This window comes from Emys orbicularis, chromosome 2 (genome assembly GCF_028017835.1).
Source record: "Emys orbicularis isolate rEmyOrb1 chromosome 2, rEmyOrb1.hap1, whole genome shotgun sequence".
NCBI lineage: Eukaryota > Metazoa > Chordata > Testudines > Emydidae > Emys > Emys orbicularis.
This window is the reverse complement of record NC_088684.1, coordinates 277,725,318-277,752,597: the sequence shown is the minus strand read 5'-3', so window position 1 is coordinate 277,752,597 and position 27,280 is coordinate 277,725,318. Positions and strand designations below refer to the sequence as shown.

Here is a 27,280-nt window from a genome sequence, read left to right as displayed (position 1 = left end):
GAAGAGGGTCCCACCATGACCTTGGACAGATTAGACCATGAAATGAGAGATGCAAGAACTTCTGAGGGAATGGTGACTCTGGAATCTATGCGGTCTCTGGTCGTCCTGTAAGTCGAGTGGAGCCAGGCTTGTATGCACCACAGGTGAAGTCTGGCAAAAGGTGTATCTTGATATTGCTGGTGGTCATCTAGCGGAGAGGGCAACAATGGGATGACTGCATCACCCAGCGACAAGAAGGCTCCAGTCTCCACATCGTCCTCCTTGTACACTGATGGAACCAGCTGGCACACAGCAGAAGAACTGTAGGACTCCTGCGATGGTGCTGGTCACCTGTGATAAGGGTCCCAGTGGGCTCCAGTATGGCCAGAAAGAGGGATCCATTGTCTCGGTGGTCCCCATGGAAAGTGATACCATGCATCTATGGGGAGGTCATAACTGGGTGGATCGGGTAGCCTCAGCTCCCTGTCCAGGCTCCTGTGCCATGCCGGAGACATCAGTGCGACTATGTGCTCAGACTCCTCCAAGTCCAGTTATGGCGCCATCGGAAATGGTGGTACCAGCAGTCCCAAGACACCCATATCCAATGGATAGGAAAGGGGCCTCTCCTGCGAAAGGAGCAGTGGTTCATCCTCTGGAATAGGAACCTCTGAGGACCTGACAGGAGTAGAGACTGTGGCTAGGGGAGGAAGACATCCTCCAGAGTCAGGAAAATCTCTCTGTTGTCCAGAGTCCATGGGGTTCCCATTGAGACTCCGGAGGTACCCAGTTCAACCGTTGGAGCTAGCCAATCCCCATATTGTCGTGGCAGTACCAATGGTACAGCCGGGCCTGCACTCATACATAGAGTTGGCCTCTCCTTGTGTCCCAGTACCATGGGCACAGTCGGTACAATGGATCCCGCTTCTTCTTCACCTTACCCTCCAACCAGGGGGCCTTCAGAACCAGTTCCTCAGGATCCATATGTGATATCTCACCTGACCTGGCATGGCTTGGGAGGGAACACCTCTCTTGTGAGCAGTCTCCTGTGAGGACCTGCTCTTATGTCCATGAGAGTGCTTTTTACTCTCATTGGGGGGTCTTGTGTCCAGGGTCCTTGGGCTTCAGTACTAGAGGCTCCGCTCCATGGCTTGGGCTCAGAGGGGCACTACTGGCCAGCTGAGACTGCTATACAAGGGGCTCTCCCTGGCCAGGATCAGAGCAGGGTCTCATAGCTTCTTCCATCAGGAACTTGAGGAGCCTGCGTTCATGGGCCTCTCTGGTTCTAGACAGGAAGGACTTACAGGTGCTGCCCTTCACAGATGTGTACCTCACCCAGACAGTAGAGGCACCATTGATGCTCATTACTGATGGAAAAGGAGCAAGAGCAGGAGGGGTGTTTTATGCTAACGATACAATACTAAGAATCTATGAGCTATGAATAACTATTTACGACAACTCTTATTGGCAGTAAGAGTGAAGGAAGAATGGGGTTCCAGCTCAGACCATGCAGTCGTAAGAAGTACCTTGAGTAGCATGAACCTGCAACACCCATTATACCCTCCGTCAGGAGCATGAGGGGAGACACTCCGCATGTGAGAGTCAACGGATACTTCTTGAAGAAAACTTCCAAACTCAGCAGCCTGGCACACATGCACCCACATGTGGAATACACACAGGTCACTTGAAGAACACCACATGTTTTGGGGAGAATTCTGGACTGGGAGTGGTGGGGTTGTTCTGCAAGTAGTAACCAAGGCTGGTGGAAACCCAGGTGTGACTGATGTGTGGCTGGCAGGCTGCAGCTAGACACAGAAACTCAGGGTGTTACCTGCATGCAGTTTGACTGTTTGTGAGCAGTCCAGGTAGGAGCTACAACGGCCACGCATCGTAAGACACTCAAGGTTGCAGGGTAGGTAGTGACACAGCCCCTCACTGGTCTGGATTGCAACCTGGATTGTCATAACTGCATTAAAGGGGAACACAGTGCAGTGGATGCAATCTTTTCCCCCTTGCACATCTCGACCTCAGATGTGAGTCCTCCACACTTCTGGAAATGAAGGGGACTATTCTCCTCAAAAAAACTAAAGGCTTCAAACTACAACCCATATTCACACAGGCAGGAGACCCAGTGATTCATGGAAGGGTTTGTATAATCAGTCCCCCAACTCTGATTGTCATCACCAAAATTGTGATTTTGTATTCCTGAGCACACTACAGCTTTAGTCACAAGATGCTTTGCATTTTTTCCCCCAAAGCAAGGAACTAGTTTTAAATCAAATTCATGTACAATGTTTTTTTAAAATTGCATCTCACATTTTGCCACAAATTTCAGGATCCTCTTCAATTTCTCCTATATACTCAGCTATATCAGAGGTATAAATGATTCAAATATAAATCAGTGTAAAAGCACTGTTACAGTAAACAATTATCCATGGGCTTTTCATACTGTTCCCAAAAGTATACAAGGACTCTCACTAACTATTAAATCTTTCATTGATTAACCAAGTGTTCTCTAAGATTGCTGGTGAGGAATAGTTTTAACAAAGCATTACGCACACACAAACCTTCCAAGCCCTTGGAGCAAGGTTATACATCCTGTCATTCTGCTCAGCTGGAAGTCAAGATGTAGTACAGTAAGATGTAGTTAACTCTTGATTTGTGGGAGACTCCTATGAAGACAGAGACCAAAGGGATGCAGATTCCAAGTGAATGTTAATTTGGTCAAGAACAGGTTTATCAAAATTACTTATCTTTGGTGATGTGGGGGTGGGGAGGGGGCCCACAAGTGAAACTGTTGTCCTGGGCTTGGGAGAGGTGCTGGTACTAGCACCAGAGTTTGGTGGTAGACAGAAGCAGGGGAATGAAGCTGAGGCCTGGCCTGACATGAGTAATTAACACATGGAGGGATGTCTTGTTTTTTGAAAGATAGAATTAGGGATGTAAATGAATCCTTAGATTGAAAATAACATTTTGTGCTAAATAAGATAAATAAATAGGTCTGTAGGCTAAGAAGACAGAATGTCCAAGCCAACAAAGATAAAATGGAGAACACACAGGGAACTATTTACTATGAACTAGATACCAATGAATATATCTATGAATCTCTATGAATGTAGAGATGAGGTAAAGAGGAAGTTGAGCAATGGTCAGTGCATGCTGCACAGGGATAGGTTCCTGCAAAGTAATTAAGCCAATCCAAAAATGTGTGCTGCAATGTATAGTAAATGCAATGTGATGTGTAATGTATATAAAGGGAGAAGGTTTCTGTGTAATGTTGGAGTTGTGATGTACCCTGCACCCATCTCCCTGCGTTTGAGTCTGATCAACTCAGCGTAGCACTGCTGTATGCCAAATAAAGATACCCGAGTGACAAAGGCTAGAGTCGGACTCGGTTCTTGGAAGCCAAGTGGAAAGAGGTCTCAAAGGGAATCCCAACAAGCAGCAGGCTGCCTGCTGCTGCAAATGAGCAGGAAATCTAGCAGCAAACAATGCAACTAGGAACGAAGGTCAGTGGAGATGGCTTCTCTGCCCTTGGACTTGGTGAAGCAAGCAAAGGTTCCTCCTGACTGCCCTATGCCTCCCTATTTCCTGCTCCTCTGTTTCTCTTTTCCCTTAGACTTTCTTTTAAATACAACATTCACTTTAGACATCTGCAGCTTCCCTCTACCCAATTCTGAAATCCCATTGATTTCCATGCCTTTACATTCTGCAGAAAACTCTTCACTTCTGCTTCTTTAGATTCTCTTCCATGTTGCATTCCATGCAAGTAATCACCAATCAATAATATGGGCTGTCTCTTCCTGAATGAGCAAGTGTCTAAGGATAATGTGCCATTAGAACTTGGAGAGTTAGCCATTCAGTTCAGAATGTTCACATTTTTGCAGAACTCTAGGATTATCACAAAAGTGTTCATTTCTGCAGCACACAAATGCCATTAGGCACAGCTATACGTCACGATTTTTTCAAATCTGTTTTTCCAGAAAATGGTTGATAGTGGAACTGCAGTGCATCTCTAAACCTATAATGTAGATTCTATATCATCCTGATTCCAACCAGTATTAACACCCACAGTGATAAAATGCTTCACTTTATCATCCTATTCAAGGCAAAGGACAACCCTGCTGCACTGACATATGGCTCTGCAATATTGCCTACAAAATCTCCTTGACTAGGAAGTGATAATGCCTTTTAAAATCAATGAACGGCATTCATTTGCATTTCCACTGAGGAAACTTCACGTATCCTAATAAGTCTTCCTAAATAATGGATGGCTAACAATCATGATCCTGTTTCTTAGTATTTTTTTTAATTGAGTGTATTTACAGCACATCACAGATTGCAGGGCTACCAGAATTTTTCTTCAGCAAGAAAGCTACCCTGAGGCTGAAAGCATAAAAAGTGATTAATCTAGACAATTCCTGAAACAAAACAAAAAACAGTAAGAAATAAGGAGGACTAACCATGGTGAAATCTGAGTGACTGTGCCTTTTTTTTTTTTTAAAATGAGACGCACCCCAAAAATTCATACTCTTGTATGGAGTGGGGGTGGGGAACACACACACTCGTCACTGATATATGGCCACTACTTAAAATTTGTACTGATCCTGAAACCGTTTCCACAGTACCAAGTCAACCACATTTTTTATACCTCTGGTAGGGCATTTAAAAAAAAAAGCACCTAATTCTTCTCACTTATTTTAAATTCAACCATAATGTAAACAGCAACATAAATCACTGGAAAGCTAAGATTCCAGGTTTTACAATATTATAGAACATTCTCCTTTATCCCTTATGGTTCATGAGATATCTGAATTAAAAGGGTTTAGTCATCCCGGGTCAAGGATGCAAATATAGAAAGTGTAGTTTTCATTCCATTGTCTATTTCTGCATGCCTGAATAGAGAGAACCTGAAAACCTAAATAAAAACTAAGGACCAGATTTAATGAAGCTATATCAGGGGTTCTCAAATTGGGAGTCATGACCCTTCAGGGGTCACCAGGTTATTACCCGGGGGGTCGCGAGCGGTCAGCCTCAACCCTAAACCCCGCTTCAACTACAGCATTTATAATAGTGTTAAATATAAAAAAGTGTTTTTAATTTATAAGGGGGGGTCACACTCAGAGGCTTGCTGTGTGAACGGGGTCACCACGACAAAAGTCTGAGAACCACTGAGCTATATGAATGGGATTTTCAAAAGCTCTCAGCATTGACCTATTTTTGGCCATTGACTGAGGCTACGTCTTCACTGGGGGGGTGGGGGGGGGTCGATTTAAGATATGCAAATTCAGCTACACGAATAGCGTAGCTGAATTCGACGTATCCGAGTCGACTTACCCCGCTGTGAGGACAGCGGCAAATCGACCGCCACGGCTCCCCCGTCGACGGCGCTTACTCCTACCTGCGCTGGTGGAGTACAAGCGTCGATTCGGGGATTGATTGTCGCGTCCCGACGAAACGCGATAATTCAATCCCCGAGAGATCGATTTCTACCCGCCGATTCAGGCGGGTAGTGAAGACGTAGCCTGAAATGGAAGCAGATTTAGACTAATGCAGAATGCTTTTAAAAATCCCACTCTACACATATGTATAAGAAATATGTATACACACTTAAACAAATACACAAAATAGACAATTGCCAAGAGAACTGAAGATAAGCCATCATTAAGGATGGTTAACAAACAATTTGTAACTAGGGAGATATGTGGCATGCAGATGGCCTGGGTCTGAAGAAGAACCTTGTACAAAGGTAGAGAGTTGCATTAATAATTCATTCCAGCATGACAATTTGCTAATCCGAGCATATAAATTTCCCCAAAATACTAAAGAACTGTTTAATATCCAAAAAACAAAATGGAAGAATTACACTTTATTTGTGGATAAGAAAAATCAACCCTTTGTCGCTAACAGAAATAAAGTGCCTTTATTTCTGATCGTCAGTAAAGATACAGCAGTAGCCAACTCCATAACTGATAGTATATTTAGCAGTTTCGCTTTGGAAAAAAAAAAAACAGGTCTGCCTATGCCAACAACTTCCCAATGATAAACAGGATGCACACTGCATGTCATACAGAAGCAGATTTTGTTTAGCAAATGCTTAATGTCATTGTCATGGTTTCTGAAAATGCAGCTTGTAATGCCACTGTTAGTTGCACTTACTGTACCATAAATAATAAAATGCCTACTTCCTACTTATATCCACTGCAGAAAATTGCATATAGAAAGGAAACATTTATTCTGGCACTACACTAGCATGAAATATATGCCTTAACTATTAGGTAATCTAGCCCTGAAATTCTCAGACTGTCTTTTATTCTGGCCTACGGTGAGAGAATTCAACTAATCTTACTACAGAGTTTTCCTCTACAGACAAATCCTGGTCTCATTCAAGTCAATAGGAATTCTGAGTTCAACGGGTTTATGATTTAGTCCTTGATTCTCAGTACTTCATTACTACATTAAGTGCCATATCAGAGGAGGTATTATTATTATTTTATTTATTACACCCACAAAAATTGAAAGAATGGTGGAAGACAGTTAATGAAGGCACAGAAAAATATCTATTAGCTGTGGGAAAGCATATAGTATTAAAATAGACTGATTCTGTAAACAGGGGAAATTCTGCTCCCTTTCTTTACTTTTAAACTTGGAACTCAAACCTGCACACCTATTTGCATGAGTAAAGCAGGCCAGATCCATTGCATCAGCCTCAGAAATCTTTAAAGCCAAAATAGCTTTAGGGTATAGCATCTGCAGGATTTACTGTTTTAGTTAACACATATTGGCAAAGAGACAGCTGGAGAGACAGAAAAGACTATTTTTCATGGCAGAAAGGCTCTCTGTAGATTCGTGGAGTGGGGTAACCTTTAAGATGTCTAAGGCATTAAACATTCTAAAATGCACTACTGACCTCTCTTTCATCCATAATTTATTTACAATTACCATGCCAACAAAATGGATTGGAATGTCTAGCTCTCTGTGGCATCATTTCTAGAGAAGAATATTTAATCAAATGCTGAAATAAATTTCCCAAACATGTAATTCCAAAAAAGTTGTTCTGTGATCATATGTAAATTTTTTTGATAGATTTGAAATAAAGCTTGACATTACAGCACAGCAAAAAGGAATTACATACAACTGTAACCTTATTAAAACCATAATTGAACTACTGAAAAAAGTGAGGGGATTTTAACATTAAACTTCAATTTTCTCAAAGAATGTTTATAATGTAAAGATTAAGTGGACCATAAAGATTTAAAACAAAATTTACCAGAAGACAAAAACAGGAAGCTCAATATAAATTATTTCTAAGATATATAACAAACATGACTCATATTTCTTAGATCTGTGTTGCTGTTAAATAATCTTATACTTTGCCAAACACAATGGCTTGTTTATATCCAAACCATTAATCATATGACATTCTGAGCTAAAAAAGAAGTAGAAGCATTAAAAACCAGGTTACCTCCTTTGAGTATTAGATATTTGGAATCATCTCCTTTATAAATGAGTGATTTGAATGGCCTGCATTTATAAATACAAAAATAAACAGAAAACAGTAATTTGTATGGTCTGTAGAGGATTATTTTGCTTTTTTAAAACATCTAGTACAACCTGCACAAGCCATCAACAATGCTGCATTGAACTTGAAGGTAACATATCACTACTAAATAAGCAGGAAAAGGAATTTAAACTTATTGAAAAATCTGCTAGCCCTCTGCATCTGGGCATCTGAAAACAATTCATAACTCAGGGAATCAAACTTTTGAAGAAGGACGTATTAAGGAAGAAAAGACCAAAAAGATTATACTGGAGAGGATTACTAGTTGGAAAGCATTATGTACACTTATGCATAATAGTGTACAAGCACCACAAGGAATCATTCAAGACCATGTTATATATAATCACAAAAACACAAGATGGTAAAGGGTCTGACTCCAGTATACAAAGTAAGAAAATTAAGGAGCTGGGTTTGGAAATACGTTCTTACCTAACTCCATTGTGCCTAGGTACTGTACTTTGTTTTTGCTCCTTGTGTCTCTGAAAGTTTACATCAGTGACTACAGTCTTGTTTTCAATCTGCCTCTGCTACTGACCCAGCTCTCTCTAAAACTCTATATGGGGTATATGTTCATTTTAAGGCACGTCAGATCATCTACTCTGACCTCTTGTATAATACAGGCCACAGGATTATTATTTTTTTCTCCTTTCTCCAGTTACTCTTTTATTGAGCCCAATAACTTGGGTTTGACTAAAGCACTTCTTCCAGAAAGGCATCCAGTTTCGATCTGAACATATCAAGAGAAGGAGAACCCACTATTTCTCTTGGTAGTTTGTTGCAATGATTAATCACCCTCACTGTTAAAAAACTGTGCCTTATTTCTAATTTTAATTGGTCTGGCTTTAACTTTTTTCATACATTGTAAGTCTCTAAATACCTACAATTTATTAATAAAAGCTCTTCAATCTAGCGCACAAACATACAGGAAGATCCAATGGCTGGAAGATGAAGCTAGACAAATTCAGACTAGAAATAAGGCAGTAGCAGGCCTGGGCGCTGGCAGTCCCACTCACTGTTTGGAGTGGGAGTAAGGAACCAGAATGACAAGTCAGAGATGGAGTCAGGAACCAGGATCAGGGCAGAGGTAATACCGAAGCAGGGCTAATGCAGGACAGACGTAAGATCAGTTGCAGGCCAAAGCATTAAGCAGCCAGCAAGCTGCTGCTGACCTTAAAAGCAGGCCCACTGGCTCCCCTAAGCCAGCCAGCGAATCAGGCAGTCCTACCCAGCTGAGCTCATCAATCTGCCTGGAGGCAGGAATAGCAAACTCAGCTGTAGGTGCTCACTCCTGACACAGATTTTTAACAGTGAGGCTAATTAATCATTAGAACAATTCACCAAGGGTTGTGGTGGCTTCTGCATTACTGGAAGTATTCAAATCAAGATCAGATATTCGTCTAACAGATATGCTGTAGTTCAAGCAGAAATTAATTCAGGGAAGTCGTAGTGTTATACAGGAGGTCTGATAAGATGATCAGAATGGTCTCTTCTGGCTTTATAATCTATTAAAAAGGTAATAGAGCTTTGACCATTTACTCCAACAGAGGATCTGCCCCATGGTTAGGGTCCTACCAAATTCACATTCCATTTTGGTAAATTTCATGATCATAGGATTTTTTAAAAAAACTTACACTTCACAGTTTCAGATATTTAAATCTGAAATTTCATGGTTTTGTAACCATGGGGGTCCTGACCTAAAAGGGGTTGTGGGGGATGGTCACAAGGCTACTGTAGGGGGATGTGGTATTGCCACTGCTACTTCTGCACTGCTGCTGGCTGAGGCACTGCTTTCAGAGCTGGGCTCCCAACCAGCAGCCACAGAGCTTCCTGCAACCAGGGAAGGTTCCCAGAGGTGGGTCTGACCTGCCCCATCGGCTCCCCGCTCCCCTAAGTTCCCTGTGCAGCAGCTGCCCAGCAGGCTAGCAATTGCAGCTGTCCCTCGCCCCACTGCCATGTGCTGCTCCTGCCCTCTGCCTTGGAGCTGCTCCCTGAGACTCCTGCTTGCTGTGCGGGGGGGAGGGGAAGAAGGGGGGGCTAATGTCAGGGTGTCCCCCTGCACCCCACTTACCCCATCTTCCATAGAGCAGGAGACACACATGACAGGGCTCAGGATGGAGGGAGCTTGCTGGCAGCAGCTGCAGTCTCAGCAAGCTGATCTAATTAACAAGGCAGTGTACTTAAAGAGGAAATGCGCATCTCTCTCTCTCTCACACACACACACACAGTGTGTGTCTCTGTCTGCGATGCTGTCTCCCCACCCTCCATTCCTGCTGCCTTGTGGAGTGTGAGAGTTAACCCTTGAGGTCTCAGCCAATTGCTAGTTCATCATTTAGCAGTAAGGCATTCCCTGGGAAATATCCCACCTTCTGACTCCTCCACCGCAACCAAGCTTCACAATCATCATCACTGTGTACCCGTATTAAATTGTTTGTTTAAAACTTATATTGTGTGCGTGTAATATCTCTCTCTCTCTCTCTCTCTGTGTGTGTATATATATATATATATATATATAGTCTTTTGTCTGGTGAAAAAATTTCCCTGGAGCCTAACCCCCTCATTTACATTCATTCTTATGGGGAAATTGGATTTGCTTAACATCGTTTTGCTTAAAGTCGCATTTTTCAGGAACATAACTACAACGTTAAGTGAGGAGTTACTGTAACCTAGTATGTGTATCAAATTTTGGCCCCAGTCCTGAAATCGTTACTCAGGATACTTATTTTCGACTTAAAGTGCTGTCTACACCATACTACATCGGTGGGAGACGCTCTCCCATTGACATAGCTTCCGCTTCTTGTTGAGGTGGAGTAATTATGTCGATGGGAGAGCGCTCTCCCGTCAACATAGCATGTCTTCACCAAACACACTACATCAGTGCAGCTGCATTAATGGAGCTGCGCTGATGTAGTGCAGTAGTGAAGACAAGCCCTCAGTTTCCACACCTGTAAAACATGGATAACAGTGCTTACCTGCTTCATGGGTGTGTTGAGATAACATTCATTAATGCTTGTCAAGTGTTGTTATTAATTACTTGTATTACAGTAGCACCTAGGACTTGGACCAGGACCCTGTTGTGTTAGGCATGGTACAAACACAGAACAAATAAGCTAAGTACAAGACAAGAGATAACAGATGGATACAAGAGGACAAGGGAACAATGAGACAATAATGGTGATAGGCTACTGGTGCGCTTTTACCACTGCTTAACACTTCGTTGTCAAGTTTTTGGAAGCTATGAAGAGCTATGAAGTCTGTGGAAGAAAAATGCTGTTGAAATGGAACTTATTATTATTAATGCACAATAGCAATACGATGGGATGACACCAGCCAAGCAATGCAAAACACCCTGAACAACAATTGGAGAAGGGGATGTTTTTGGCAGAAGTTTGCTAGAAAAACCCCTATTCTTACAAAAAAGAGGCATGGCATCTGCAGAACAGATGGGATCTTGGAATTTAGGGACTCATCTGAAAGACCCTGATTTAGACATTACTTAAGAGTGCAGTATTAACACAACTATAGAGATTTTCCCTACCACTGAAGATTCGTTTGAGTAGTCTTCCAAAGGATGTGCTGGCACAGCAGATCCTGTATTCGATTTCTGTCAGTGCTGGCTGTTTGGGAGAGGTGGCTGCCAAGGTATGGAAAATGGTCTACATTGTCCAGGGGTTCTCCTCTAATGGTGATTTGTGGAGTACGAAGAGTAGTTCATGCAGGTGAGGGCTGATAGAGCCAGTCAGCATTGACACAGAAATTGAATACAGGATCTGCTGTGCCAGCACATCCTTTGGAAGACTACTCAAATAAGTCTTCAATGATAGGGATCTGCAAACAGGCACCAAGATCTTGGTTTACAAGGCAGTTGTCCTCCCCATTCTTCTCTGTAGGTGTGAGACCTGGGTAACCTACAAATGACATCTCAAGCTGCTGGAATGGTTCCAACAGCACTGCCTTAGGAGGGTTCTCAGGATCAGCTGGGAAGACCGACGCACTAACATCAGTGTTCTCTCTGGAGCCAACATCAGCATTATAGAAGTGCAGGTCATGAAATACCAACTCTGCTGGGCTGGCCACTGTGTACGTATGCCTAACACTCGCCTCCCAAAGCAAGTACTCTTCTCTCAGTTAAGTCAAGGAAGAAGGGCTCACAGAGGGCAGTGGAACTGCTTCCAAGACATTCTGAAAGTACACCTTAAAAAGGGAGGTATCAACCCAACAAACTGGGAGGATTTGATGCGAAACAGAACACAGTGGCAGCACACCATACACCAAACCACAGCTCACTTTGAGGAGAGCAGATGTGCTCATGAGACAGAGAAGAGACAAAGGAGAAAAGAAAGGGCACAACAGTCCAGCCAACAACTATGTCTCCTCCAAGATTACACTTGTCACTTCTGTGGGAAAATCTGCAGGGCATGAATTGGGCTCCTCAGCCACTTAAAAACCAACCAACCAGACATCATCCTTGCATCGAGAGATAGCCGAAGAAGATGATACAGATTTTGCACCCAGAAGAGAATTCAGATGATCAATATTTGCCTTGCATTAAGTAATAACAGCCCCATAAAATAGTATGTGTAGTAGAAGGAGGTAAGTTTCAAATACACAAGTAGTCAAATAATTTATTGTGTATTTTTATTAATCATATACATAAACATGATTATTACAGTTTTCAAAAATTAACACAAAACGGTATGTGCTAGGAACAAAAACTAGTGTCATTATACCAGTCAGGAAAGCATCTATGTATTTTGAAGTTTCTAGTCCAGTTCCTTTTGAAGCTTTTTTGTCCATTTTCATCAGTGTTTTCTGTTATCCTGGATAGCTTGTTATTTAATCAAATATTTGACTCATTTGATTAATTACTGTCACTCTTGTATGATATTTTAACCTAGATTGATGTTTATTTAGGAGAGGGGCAAGGAGCACAGACACACACATACAGCACAGAGCAGCTAAGGAAGTCCAGCATGGGCTTCTCCACAGCATAGCATTTTTTGCTAAATCAAGGGTGATCCTTTCCAGAAACATGAGTTCAAATCTTACTCAAATCTGGAGAGGATATACGGTCCTAGCCCAGCCATCATTTGTCCACACTATAAAACCACCAATTTGGCATCTATTTTGCTTGTGTAATATTTCTTAAAATGCCTTGTTCCCAACTATGTTTATCCAGGTCCTTGGATTACAAGTGTGCAAACAAATCTGTAAAGATGGAAACTGCTCACTGTCCAATTTACCCAAGGTTCCAGAAACCAAACACCTTATTCTTATTCAAGAGGTAAGCTACATTTCCTGATGCCAAAGTCAGAGAGGGAGGTGACATGAAGGTTCTATAGTACGTCTTTCCTGTTTCAGTACCTCTACAACGCAGTGTTCCCCCTCTGTCTTTTCACACCAATGCCAGAACATTATTCTTTGGTGTTCTGTTCTGTCTCTTTAAACCACATTGTCCTTTTCAGACTCTTGTGTTTCATGATTCATCAGGCACAAATTTTATTGAGACTCCCTAATCTCCTTTCCAAACTGCCAGTACTTTTTCACAGCCTCCCAGATGTCACATTAAGGTTTATTTTTGTTTGTTTGTTTTTAAGTGTAATAAAACAACAATAAAATAGAAAACAGCTCTGTATATCAAACTTGGCAAAGGCTGCCGAGTAACCTGCTGAGTGAACTTTTACATCCCACACAGAAGTAATTTGTGTAAGGGCTAATCACACACGGGTACATTAAAACCATTAACAAACCTAATATATCCAAAATATTTTAAATTATACATCTTTCATACCTTACAGGGCTTTTCTAAATTATACGTTAACTAGCTAGGATGGATTTTAGAAAGCAGCAAGTACAAGAGAATCACATGTTATCCTCTAGTATCAAAATGACATTGTATACTTCTGAAAGTGAAAGTCTCATAACCATCCAAAAACATCTAGCGCTTAGGCAGTAGTGGTTCTAGCAGAATAGTGCACTTTAAAACATTAGAAATTCTGTCCTAATCTAAAATGAGACTGAAATTGCGAGGCTCAGTCTTGGACTCTTGTCCACATCACAATCCCTCAATACATAATATGGCTGGCAAGTTCTGACCAGGAATTAGGGGCGCAGAGGAAAAGAGGTAGGGTGGATTTGATTTAAATCACTAATCAGGAAGACTCAATTTAATCATGGTTTTCTACATAAAAGTGCATTCTTGTTGGTTGTTATAACCTTAATACATATTCTTCACAACTCAGAGATAGATGTAGGTTTCATTTTTAGAAGGTACACACTATACATTTTTAAACAGGGATTTATTTTTCAGATTAGTTTTACAGCTATATCAGAAAATGAATGATTGTTTGGGAGGTGTACTATCTCCAATTCAACAGGTTAATCATTAATATTTGGAGGATTTTCTTGCCATGCTGTATTAGGAGGAGAACATCACCAGACAGACATTTAAATTGTTTTATTTAACTAAAACAATAACTGGATTTTTTTCAACAGCAAACATATAATACTTTAACAAAACAAGCATATGTCCCTCACTTCTCACATTTATCTCCAGACTTCTTCTCCTTGTCCAGATCTATTCCACCCCCAACAATCTTGTATTCATTGAACTTTTTGAAACTTTGCACTTTTAGAGAGAGGTAAGGGATTGATTCTGTGTACACAAATTTGCAGAGGGACAGTAGGGTTGAGGTCTGTTATTTCTGACCTCTATATAGTATTTATTTATTTAAAAACATTTTTGCTGTTAACAAGCATGTTACCTCTGGAGATACAAATCCACAGTTTGAGACCAGCAAAACTAAGCATCTCTGATGGTATCTTCTACACTGAGCACTGAGTCCCATTGGGTAGATAGAAAGATTAACCTAAATAATCTATACAGAAGCCTGTGGAACCCCATAAAACTGGGTCCCTAATCCATGAATATTGGAACTCATTTACAAAACTTTTCTTAAACATTACATGAATATATTGTCTCATACTATAGAATTAGAATTTATAATCTCTATTCCATGATGAGATATCTTTGAGCTATAATGTATCTTAAATAAAACTATCTTTAGATAAAATTGAGGGGAAAAACCTATCCAAAAATCTGATTTTTTTAAAAATATCATTGATTTTTATCCACCCTGGAAAGAGGTATTAAATAATTACTTATTTTTATTCTGTGATGCCCTATATTGAAAAGCCACTGGGCAACTAACAAAAATATTTTAAAACCCCTTAAAAACAGAAGGCCTAATATAAAGCCAGTACTGAATCAAAATCAAGAATCCTTTAAACTCACACAATAAATAATGCACCATTCTACTCACCAAAACACTATCCCAACCCAACCCAGGCCATAATTTACCAAGACAGACAATATCCTCCCATGTAAAAAACAAAACTCAGGGGGAGGACACAAATGCTTCTTGAATTATATCAAAATTGTACTTTTGCATGTGCCCTTGACAGAGAAGGCTCTGTCTCCTGTCCACTTGAAATAACACTGTGGAATGTTCAGCAGTGGTTCCAAACATGTCAAGTTTAATCACCAGGACAAGACACAGAGATACAGAGGAAACCTAACGGCCTGGTCTACACTAGGCTTTTATGTCGAATTTAGCGCCGTTACATCGAATTAACCCTGCACCCGTCCACACCACGAAGCTATTTAGTTCGACATAGAGCTCTCTTAAATTCGACTTCTGTACTCCTCCAAAACGAGAGGAGTAGCGCTAAATTCGAAATGGCCATATCGAATTAGGCTAGGTGTGGATGGAAATCGACGGTAATAGCTCCGGGAGCTATCCCACAGTGCACCACTCTGTTGACGCTCTGGACAGCAGTCCGAGCTCGGATGCTCTGATCAGCCACACAGGAAAAGCCCCGGGAAAATTTGAATTCCTTTTCCTGTCTGAGCAGTTTGAATCTCATTCCCTGTTTGGACAGCGTGGCGAGCTCAGCAGCACTGGCAACGATGCAGAGCTCTCCAGCAGAGATGGCCGTGCAATCTAATAGAAGGAGGGCCCCAGCATGGACTGATCGGGAAGTCTTGGATCTCATCGCTGTGTGGGGCGATGAGTCCGTGCTTTCAGAGCTGCGCTCCAAAAGACGGAATGCAAAGATCTACGAGAAGATCTCTAAAGCCATGGCAGAGAGAGGATACAGCCGGGATGCAACGCAGTGCCGCGTGAAAATCAAGGAGCTGAGACAAGGCTACCAAAAAACCAAAGAGGCAAACGGACGCTCCGGATCCCATCCCCACACATCCCGTTTCTACGAGGCACTGCATTCCATCCTAGGTGCGGCCGCCACCACTACCCCACCACTGACCGTGGACTCTGAGGATGGGATATTGTCCGCGGCAGGTTCCTCGTCGGACATGTTAGCGGACGGGGAAGATGAAGAAGGAGATGAGGAGGACGAGGCAGTCGACAGCGCTGGCACCGCTGATTTCCCCGACAGCCAGGAGCTCTTCATCACCCTTACCGAGATCCCCTACCAACCGTCCCCATCCCTTACCCCGGAGACAGAATCAGGGGAAGGATCAAGCAGTGAGTGCTTTAAATATCTAAACATTTATTTTTACAAGAACTGGAATATTTATAATATTAACAATGGCTGTTTATTAAAGTGCTTAAACATGTAAACAATTATCTGCAAAAAAACTGGAATATTTACAATAGTAACAAAGGGTTTTTCATGATTTGTCTGCCTTAGGCTCTTCACAATTTAGTCCCAAGTATTTAAAATTTTTTTTACAATGTCCGGTAAGTCATGATTATGCTGCCCAAGACGCTCCACTCTTTAGTCCCAGTGCACCTACGCGAAAATCCGGTCAATATGGCTGGGGATGGAGGCGAAATCCTCATAGGAGAACTCCTCGTAGGTCTCATGAAGGTAAATTTCCAGCCTGTTCATCAGGTTCCTGGGTAGGGCGATCTTAGTGGGCCCTCCGTGGTAGGACACGTTACCGCGCCACGACACCATCAGATACTCTGGTATCATCGCCCTGCAGAGCATAGCGGCAAACGGCCCTGGTTTCTGAAGGCTTTCTCGAAACATCCTTTCCCTCTGGGACTCCGAGATCCTCAGCAGGGTGATGTCGCTCATTACGCCCTGCTTTGAATTAGGGAGGGGAATGTTAGTATTGGGACTGCTTTACAGCCACGCGGTGGAGGGAGAGGGGCAGCATACAGGGATCTTTCCCTGGAACAGCCGCGAGGGGGTGGGACAGGGGCATAGTTCATGCTGTCCTGATTGCTGGCAGCAGAGACTGGCATTGCTTTCAATGTGAAAGGAGGCCAGTGCTACTAGTACAGTTTTAAGCAGCCAGAAGTCTACGGCTTACCATGATTGCACGCTACAGAAGTTCAGGTGTCCTGCCACGCTTCTCAGATAACTGCAAGACCACTGCAGGACCCCAGGCACTGAAGGCGATGGCCGAAAATTCGACCTTGTCCTGAGTGCGCATGTGAGAGGTGCAGTGCATGGTCTTGTTCACAGAGAAAGACTAGGTTCTTTGTACACAACTTCATTTATCTGTCTCAGGAATTCACTCCATTTTTCCCATTCACACAGACACATCTGCGACTGTCTCCCAACCCAGCCTGTCAGCACAGTCCCAGAGGCTAGCGCAGATTAGGAGGAGGAAGAAGAAGACGCGGGAGGACATGTTCTCAGAACTAATGAGCTGTTCCCGAGCCCAGGCAGCCCAGCAGACACAGTGGAGGGAGAACTTGTCCCAAATGCACCGAGCAGTCATGGAACGGGAGGAGAGGTGGCGTCAGGAGGACCAGCAGGCTACTGAAAAGCTGCTTGGACTTCTGAGGGAGCAAACGGACACGCTCCGGCGCCTTGTGGATGTTCTGCAAGACCGGAGGCAGGAGGACAGAGCCCCGCTGCAGTCTATCTCTAACCGCCCTCCCCCGCCACCAAGTCCCACACCCCCCTCACCCAAAGTACAAAGAAGGAGGGGCGGCAAGGGCCGTTAAAACTTTCAGTCAACCCCTGCAGACTGCTCTAGCACTAGAAGGCTCTCATTCCCCAAAATTTTAAAAGTCCTTTCCTACACACCTCACAGAAGCCCCCGTGCAAGTTTCAACCCCCACGTTTCATGTCTGGTTCATAATAAAATATTCGTTTCTGTTAATTACTGTTTCCATGATTTTATTTTGGAGGAGAGTCTGTCTGAACGAGGGGAAGGGGCATGGTAATTGGACAGGACAGTCACCTTTACCAGGGTACAGAGGCGGGGTCAGGTCCAGGATCAGGACACATACCCAGTGCAGTGACTAGTGACCCTGTTCAATCTGGGAGGTGGTTTTCATGTTCTGTGGGGGGGGGGGGGGTGTTGCTCTGTGACTTTGTGGCGGGGGAGGGCAGTTACAGATCTAATGCATCACAGAGCCCCGCAGCAGGGGAGCTGTAACCCTCCTCCCCCTGCCAGACAGTCACATAGCCGACACATACACGCTGTCCCGCCCAGGAGGGCTGGCAGGCTCTGTTGAAACAACCAGTCCACCACTGCGGAACCCGTCATTCCTGGAGTTTAGAAGCATCATTTGCATCACAACAGTAAACCCGCACCCCGCCACAGTCTGCGTCCCAGGTTTAAAACATTCCCGCGAAAACAGTAATAAAGACAACGGTGTTCATTAACAAAACAGAACAGATTTTATTTTTTGGGAAGGGGGTGAAGGGGGTATGTAACTGGAGAGGATAGTCAACGGTAACTGGGTAAAGAAACGGTGGCAAGTTCAGGTTCTGAGTCCACAAACTTAAAATTCACTGGTGACCCTGCTCAGTCTGGAAACTGTCTTTCAAAGCCTCCCGGATGCACAGTGCGTCCCGCTGGGCTCTTCTAATCTCCCGGCTGTCTGGCTGGGAGTAATCAGCAGCCAGGCGATTTGCCTCAACCTCCCACCCCGCCATAAAGGTCTCCCCCTTGCTCTCACACAGATTGTGGAGCACACAGCAAGCTGCAATAACAATGGGGATATTGGTTTCGCTGAGATCACAGCGAGTCAGTAAGCTTCTCCATCTCCCCTTGAGACGGCCAAAAGCACACTCCACCACCATTCTGCACTTGCTGAGCCGGTAGTTGAACAGTTCTTTTTCTGTGTCCAGGGCGCCAGTATAGGGCTTCATGAGCCAGGGCATTAGCGGGTATGCTGGGTCCCCGAGGATCACTGTAGGCATCTCCACATCCCCAAGAGTTATTTTGTGGTCCGGGAAGTAAATACCTTCCTGCAGCCTTCTAAACAGACCAGAGTTCCTGAACACGCGAGCGTCATGAACCTTGCCCGGCCATCCGACGTTGATGTTAGTAAAACGTCCCTTATGGTCCACCAGTGCTTGCAGCACCATTGAAAAGTAGCCCTTTCGGTTGATGTACTGGCTGGCCTGGTGGTCCGGTCCCAGGATAGGGATGTGAGTCCCATCTATAGCCCCACCGCAGTTTGGGAATCCCATCGCGGCGAAGCCATCTATGATGGCCTGCGCGTTTCCCAGGGTCACTACCTTTGACAGCAGTACCTTCACGATTGCCTTGGCTACTTGCATGACAACAACCCCCACGGTAGACTTGCCCACGCCAAACTGGTTCGCGACTGACCGGTAGCTGTCCGGCGTTGCGAGCTTCCAGAGGGCTATGGCCACTCGCTTCTGGACAGTCAGGGCTGCTCGCATCCGGGTGTCCTTGCGCTTCAGGGCAGGGGACAGCAACTCACAAAGTTCGAGGAAAGTCCCCTTCCGCATGCGAAAGTTTCGCAGCCACTGGGATTCATCCCAGACCTGAAGCACTATGCGGTCCCACCAGTCCGTGCTTGTTTCACGGGCCCAGAATCGCCGTTCCACAGTATCCACAAGACCCATTGCCACCGTGATGTCCTCGGCACTGGGTGTCGTGGTTTCAGACAGGCGTGTGCTACTCTCGGAGTTCAGGTCCTGACCCCGGTGCCGTAGCCTCCTCGCCTGATTTCTCTCTATCTGCCTCAGTGAAAGGTCGATGATGAGCTGCGATGCGTTGACAACGGCCACAACTGCAGCGATGGTCACAGCGGGATCCATGCTCGCAGTGCTGTGGCGTCCGCGCTGTCACTGACCAGAAAAGTGCGCGAACTGATTTCCCGCCGGCGCTTTCAGGGAGGGAGGGCGGGAGTGACGGTTGGATGACGACAGTTACCCAAAAGCACCCTTGACACATTTTTTTACCCAGAAGGCAATGGCGGCTCGACCCAGAATTCCAATGGGCAGCGGGGACTGCGGGAACTGTGGGATAGCTGCCCACAGTGCACCGCTTCCAATGTCGACGCTTGCCCCGTTAGTGTGGACTGACAAAGTCGAATTACTGTCCTTAGTGTGGACACACACGTTCGACTTTGTAATATCGATTCCACATATTCGATTTAACTAAAATCGAACTACTCTCGTAGTGTAGACATACCCGGAGACTAATTCTGTGTTATTTACAGTTTTTCATACTTCTTTAATCTCACTTGCTTCTGCATAGGGGAAGGCAGTGCTGCTCCTGGAGCATGAATAAAGGTCCACCAATAGCCATCATGCTATTGTGTTCTGCAGGAGCTACAGCTATGAGTGATTCTTAAGAGTAACTCCAAATAAAGTAGGTCACATGTTAGATGTCACAAAGGGTATAACCTATCATAAATAGGGCCTCTCTTTATAGAGCATAACTTTCAAATATTTTAGAAGTGCCATTAAAACTGGGTTTCCTCTTTCAGCTTGCAATCAAAGACGATGCCTAAATTCTTGAATTTCTACCCCACTAGTAACATCACTATCTTGCATCTAGTCAGTTTCAATCAGTCATTGTAATAGCACCAACATACAAAATTCCTGTTTGGAAGAGAGCCAGACTTCATCTTCCCTGCTAAAAATGGAGTGTTATTTTTACCTAGGGTAACTAATGTGTGTGAGTGAGCTCCAGGTAAAAACACTGGGAAGACAAGCCACCCAAGTTTTACAGTGAGGTAATCTTTCTGAGGTCAACCCGAGGTGGGGGTATAGTGCTGACCTCACCTAATTTATCGCATAGTAAAACTAAAATGCAGTGTCTTCACTGTGTTTTTACTTGGGGATAGCTCACGCACACTAGTTACCCCAAGGTTAAAAAAACCAAACATTTTAGCAGAGAAGACAAAGCCAAATATAGTTTTGCATAGCATCAGGGCTGGCTTTAGGCCGATTCCCTGGAATCGGGCCCTGCGCCGAAGAGGGCCCCGCGCCCACGCCTAAGAGGGCCCCGTGCCTTACTCACTCGGCGGCGGTCCGCTCTGGGTCTTCGGCGGCACTTCGGCGGCGGGGGGTCTGATCCGGGTCTTCGGCGGCATTTTGGCGGCGGGGGGTCCTTCAGTGCCACGGAAAACACAGAGCGGACCCCCCGCCACTGAAGTGCCGCCGAAGACCCGGACCGCCGCCGGGTATTCGAATCGGGCCCCACAGCTGGCCCTGCATGGCATACTGAGGATAAATCAGATAAAACCATTTTATCAGTTCCCTGAAGTTCTTCACATACACTCTGACCAGTAATAGTGACAGAACTGTATAATCAATAAGAGAGAGCAGAGGGCACTGTAAACAGAGCAGAAGGTGCTTTGGAACAGATGAAGAACTCAGAAAATGACTCTCCAACCAGACATGTAGGTCTAATATGAGGCATCCAGTATTCAGAGACCAGTTTTGAAAATCTGGGCCAAAGTTAATCTTTCTGTGTTTACTTCCCCAATTGAAAATACTTAACTAATCCTCACAATCCCTTGTAAGGTAAAGGTGTACATAAAATCCTTTGAAGATCTCAAGCACCATGTAACTGCTAATTATCCTTTAGCTTTTAGGATACAATGTGACCAAAACTAATTTTCAGAGATAACAGTAGACACACAAGGGTGCCCCTTTCTTGAATTTAATGTTGTATTTTGATAAGTCTCCCCTGTTTACTCAAAGAATATTAAAAATTACTTAATCTCAGGCAAGATCCACCCACCCATCCCCCGATCTCTGTGCATCACAAGTGGTTATGGGAGAACTTCCAGATGTAAATGGCTTAGTCTGGATACTAATTCTAAACCTATGTGTACTTTTTTTCTGAAAGTCAGGTTGAAAATCTCAACATCAAATTTACTTTTGAGATCTCCAGTACTTCCTGAGCTGGTGTTAGACTTCATTTCTACTGGGAAAGCGTTCTGACATGGATGAAAAATGTTATACTATAAGATCAAAGCAAGTGCTAGTGCTATTTGAAGTATTTCAACAGAAGCTTGAATTTGGATTTAACAAACACTGATGATTACTGAGAAGCTTTGAGAAGCTCGTACACAAATTTATACAGTCATTCTACAAAAACTCTGTACCTTTTCTAACAGAAATGCCTTGTCAATACAGATATAGCTGTAGACATGTTAGCTAAACAGTGCTGCACAATTCCATCCTATTAGCTGATGATTTGGAAAACCTCAAAGCATAACACATTAAGTGCAAGAAACCGCTCCAGGGATCCTTACTCTACTCCCTTATCCTCTGTAGCACATGTTTACCATTTATGGCTTGTCATCAATACACGCAATCACTAACATCCCAAAATGTTCATGGAAGCACTGCAGCTTAGGAAAAAAGACATTAATATTCTAAACTATTTGGAGACATTCAAACTTGGAAAGGCTCATGCCTCTAAGTTGTCATGCTTGGAAGACTTCAATATATTATACTAATCGAAGTCCCCTCTAACAAGTGCAGCTTGCATATATAAAGCAATATTGATTCAGCTGTGCTTAACTGTTTATACAGGCTTTCAGGGACACAGAATCTAAAAACACTATTTCAGACATTAGACCATGTCTTCCTGTGAGAGGTTTAGTTGCTGTCAATGAGGCTTGACTTAATGATACAGTGTGCCAGCCACTATAGTTAATTAACTTTTTTGGTTCACCTCACAGAGCTATTTTCTGCAATCAGATCTTATCTGCACAATCCCTGTTATGGTTTTCATGCTGCAAGGAGGTTTGCAACAACTGCATCTTCCATTAATAAAACTCTCCTAGCTTTATAAATGCTCCCTTGATGGGAAGTGAAGACGTGGCATCTAAGGAAGGATATGAAAGCAGCAGGGAGATACTGAGGCTGAAGCAAATGATCTGGAGATTACCTAAAGGAAATAATGCCAGTGCTCTACATGAGCAACTCAGATATTAGAGAGGAACACAGAAAAGCCCTATTTTCAAACTAACAGCCTTGTCTACACCCTATGCTGTTTACCTCCACACCAGTATACAGCACACACTATTATTTTATAAGAAAGGACAGGACATGCTTGGTTGCTGTTTTCTATCAGCATCTAAAATATTGCTTTCAATCTTGTAATTTGATAGCTGCACAGCAGCAGAAAGCTGATGTTTTGCATAAACTGCTTTACTTATCATGTCTGATGCAAAATAAAACATGACATTTTCCAAATATTCAGTCAAAAAACTGATTAGAAGAACCTTAAATATACAGCTACAGGAAATGTTCTGAACAGACGTATATGCCATTTGCTTTCAGAGTTCTTCTGAAAACTCCTTCTTGAAGCTTCATTCACGCTATGTCTAACATGCACACACGTGCCCTACTCTCCCCTACCCCCAATTCCTGATCTTATTTGCCTTGCTATTCATTTATTGCGTGTACTCCAACTCCTGTTAGTCTCAAAATGTTTATCCATCTGCTTCTTTCTTCATGTAACAACTCAGATGCTTATGTGAGAACATCCATTCTTCAGCTTTATAGAATTCCAAGTAATGTTCTTCACTTTTCTATTAATGCCTAGAAATAATAATACCACCTAGCTCTTACACAGAATTTTTATCCCTAGATCTCAAAGCCCTTTACAAAGGTGGTAAGTATCCTATCCCCCATTCTACAGATAAAGAAACAGTCATTGAACTGACTTGAAGGATGTAAAATCAAATGGCATCTAAATCTTGTCACCCCAAATCCTGCCTGTCTTAATGAAAAATCCAGAAAGCACACACAAAGTCTTCTTCCTTGGCTAATCCTCATATCACTAAGGCAAACATAAAAGAATACACTCCTTTTAAACCACTTGTTGAGTAAGTGCAGTTCAGGAAAACTGATAGAAAATTTATGGAAGAAAATTAATATCGCTTGAGTTCTGCAGGAGTAACTAAGCAAATGCAAATGAGAACTCAGCACTGAGGCCAAAAAAGGCCTTTATAAATTATTAGGGCCCTACCAAATTCACGGTTTATTATGGTCAATTTCATGGTCATAGGATTTTTAAAAACTTAAATTTCATGATTTCAGCTATTTAAATCTGAAATTTCACGGTGTTGTAATTGCAGGGGTCCTGACCCAAAAAGGAGTTGGGGGGTTGCAGGGTTATTGTATGGGGGGGTTGCTGTACTGATACCCTAACTTCTGCGCTGCTGCTAACGGCAGCGCTGCCTTCAGAGCTGGGCGGCTGGAGAGCAGCAGCTGCAGGCCAGGAGCCCAGCTCTGAAAGCAGAACCATGGCCAGCAGCAGCGCAGAGGTAAGGATGACATGGTATGATATTGCCACCCTTCCTTTTGTACTGCTACCTGCAGAGCTTGGCCCTCAGTCAGCACCTGCCACTGTCTGGCCGCCCAGCTCTGAAGTCAGCACAGACGTAAGGGTGGCAATACCACAACCCCCCTACAATAACCCTGTGACACCCCCCTGCAACTCCCTTTTGGGTCAGGACTCCCAATTTGAGAAACACTGGTCTCCCCAGTGAAATCTGTATAGTATAACACTGGTCTCCCCCAGATTTCATGGGGGGAGACCAGATTTCACAGTTTGTGATGTATTTTTCATGGTCGTGAATTTGGTAGGGCCCTATACATGATATAACACGGATTGCTGCACAGACAAATATACAGCAGTTCCTGCACTGACTGGTGACATATGGCCTAACAGATGTATATGATGTGATGAATGAACCTCTCTCCTCTCAGCTCCTTACACTAGAACTTGTGATCCAATTATTATTTTAACAATACAAAGATATTTTTAATTCTCCTTTTCTTTAATCCAGGGGAATGTTTATCCCAATGTTTATCCCAATTTAATTTTTAGAAAAAAATCCACTTGTGCTGGAAAACTAACCAAGTTACTTTCTTTTGAAAAATTTAAATCCTACAGCTCTCAGGGTTCTGGGTACAATTTGCAGACATCAGGAATATATGGAGAATTTCAAACACACAGTTATACAAAAAACAACTTGGGGGAGACGGTAGTGCTCAAAAGTAAGAAGTTCTCACATTTTCTGTTAAATACAAAAAGAGGCATTGCCTAGTATATTTTATTTTTCATTTCTCCAATTCCTGTTTTACTTGAATCTTTCAATATCCATCCTCTTCAGATCCTTGAAAATAACATTAATTTCCTTAATGATTTTGATCCTGCTCTTTTACAAACTTTGATGATTTTCCTTATGTTTTAAAAATAAGTTTGACTTTCTTTGTCTTTTTTGTGCTTTGCTTCCAATTAACTTTATTTACTTCCCCATGAGCATTACTGATGACATCAGCACAATTCTGTTAATACCGTTTATTAATTGGATGAAGACAAGGGCACATGAGTTGAAAACATTTGTGTGGGTCCCTTAAAAATATTGCTACTAAGGTTGTTTTATGAATTTGTCAGCAATGGTGGCTTTTTATTTGTCGTATAGATGCATTTATAATTTAGAGAATATTCACCCAGATTAGGGCAAAAACATGACATACATTGCAGTGGTTGTAAAAAACCTGATGGTATCCCTGCACATTTTTAAAATTAAAATCAGTCACTGGTGAATGCCAGAGACTGAGGTGCTTAATCGTCACTGACCTACTTTTATCAACTTTGGTTAGGGAAAAATAAGAATAGGATTTTCAAAAGAGCACAGTTGGCCTAACTCTGCTCCCACTGAAAACAAAGGTAAAACTCCCACTGACTTTAATGCGGCTAAAGTTAATGCTATTCAAAATCTCACCATAAATCACTAAATTGGGCACAGAAAGATAAAAAGACATTATAGATACACACACATTTGCAATTTTATTGCAATTTTAAAAAAAATAACGAGATGTATGCAATTAAAACGGTGTCCCTTTTTGCATGAATCTCTTGAGTGTGGTGGACTCTCTTTGCTGGATAGAACAGTGTACAATCTCACTGCCCAGTTAAGGGTAATACTCATTTGAAAATCTCCATCTAGTCATTGGACAAAAAGTGTATGATATGCTTGAAAATCCAACACTGTACAAAACTGTGGAGCTATATTCTGGATCAGACACACAAATCTGACCACATGAGGTGTTCTTTTTCAGATCATTTTAATAGCCACAAAAGACCAGGTAAACTAGGAAGTTTACTAAAGAATTAACCTTGAGGGGGAGTTGGGGAACTTAAGCATCTTTACTTTCTCTGTATTTATTTTATCTTATTTTTTCATCTCTCTCTCTCTCTTATTCCCTTCACTATTTGTTTAAAGGACCTGATTCAGCAAAGTACTTAAGCACATACCTTAATTTCAAGAACATGAGCAGTCCCCATTGACTTCAATGGGAGTACTCGTGCTTAAAGTTAGACACACACTTAAATCTGTTTCTGTATCAGGGCCTACAAACTGCTATATTAAAAAGATAACAGTATTGACTGTTCTGCCTGAATGCTTAAAACAAACAGGAGCCTTCTGACTGTATTTTGTGCCACTCCTTCATGAAGACAAAAATCCTATGTATTATACTTTGTAATTAAGCTATATTTATGAATCTATGTATTGTACCAGTTTGCAGTCATAAAAATAGTTAGAGGCAACCCTGTAAAGATACTGGTCCCTCAGGAGAGCAGTGATTTCATACAGCACATTAACAACCCTGGAATGAGACCAAAGTGGTTGCTTTTGCCACTCTAGTGGACTTTGATCTGCAGCCACCCACTCAGTGTTGTGTCTGTTTTCTTGTCTCACTGCAGGGAAGGTAGGAGGGAGAGGAGAAGGAAGCTGCTTAATGCAGCTGTAGGGTTAGCTCAAGCAAAAGGACAAGGAAGCAGTATATTCAGGAAAAAAATGGTAGCATCCTCAGCAGAGGGAGAAAGATTACTTTCAAGCCCTCCTTTTTCTTATGAGATAATAAAGGAACTTGTCTTGAAAAAAACAAGGCTGATGATTACTTAACACTATAGTCTAAAAAGGTAAAACTCCAACTGATGGAACTGCTACTTTCAAGCTAGACTGTCACAGTTTTAAAAGTTAAGATATTTTTATTTCAATGTATCTAACTTTATTTCTAATTATTTCCAGGAAATTTTGTTAGTCGTGATGTTGTCTAAAGCCAAGAGGAATAAAACTCCATTTAACTCACCCTAACAACTATTCATCAGCAGTTTGATATAAAATACTTTACTCATAACTTAGATTTTGCTTATTAAGTTGACTGTAATTATACAGAGAACAGACAGGTCAACAAAACACATCACTCAGACTTACCATTTATGCAGATCTCAAAAGGTTCGCAAAGGTCATCCTCAAACAGGCAGCCTAAAAACACAACGGAAAGGTAAAATCAGTACAGTTTTCGAACTGTGGATAATTGGTAGAGTACAGACTTCTTAGGCTATTAAATCCTCAGTGAGATGCAGACATTTGGTTGACCTTAGGTTTCTAAATGGGGCAGTACAGAAAATCATGAACATGGAAACAGGCTTGTCAGAAAGCTCCTCTCACTAAA

General features: G+C 42.7%; 1 protein-coding gene across 1 annotated transcript in view; it reads right to left on the bottom strand.

Moving 5' to 3' along the window:
- Positions 1–27,280, bottom strand: part of PTPRN2 (protein tyrosine phosphatase receptor type N2) — a 959,094-nt gene that overhangs the window by 829,050 nt on the left and 102,764 nt on the right. Inside the window, exon 2 of the mRNA XM_065400104.1 lies at positions 27,040–27,090. Within this exon, the coding sequence (XP_065256176.1) occupies positions 27,040–27,090 (51 nt within the window). The remainder of the gene's footprint in view (positions 1–27,039; positions 27,091–27,280) is intronic.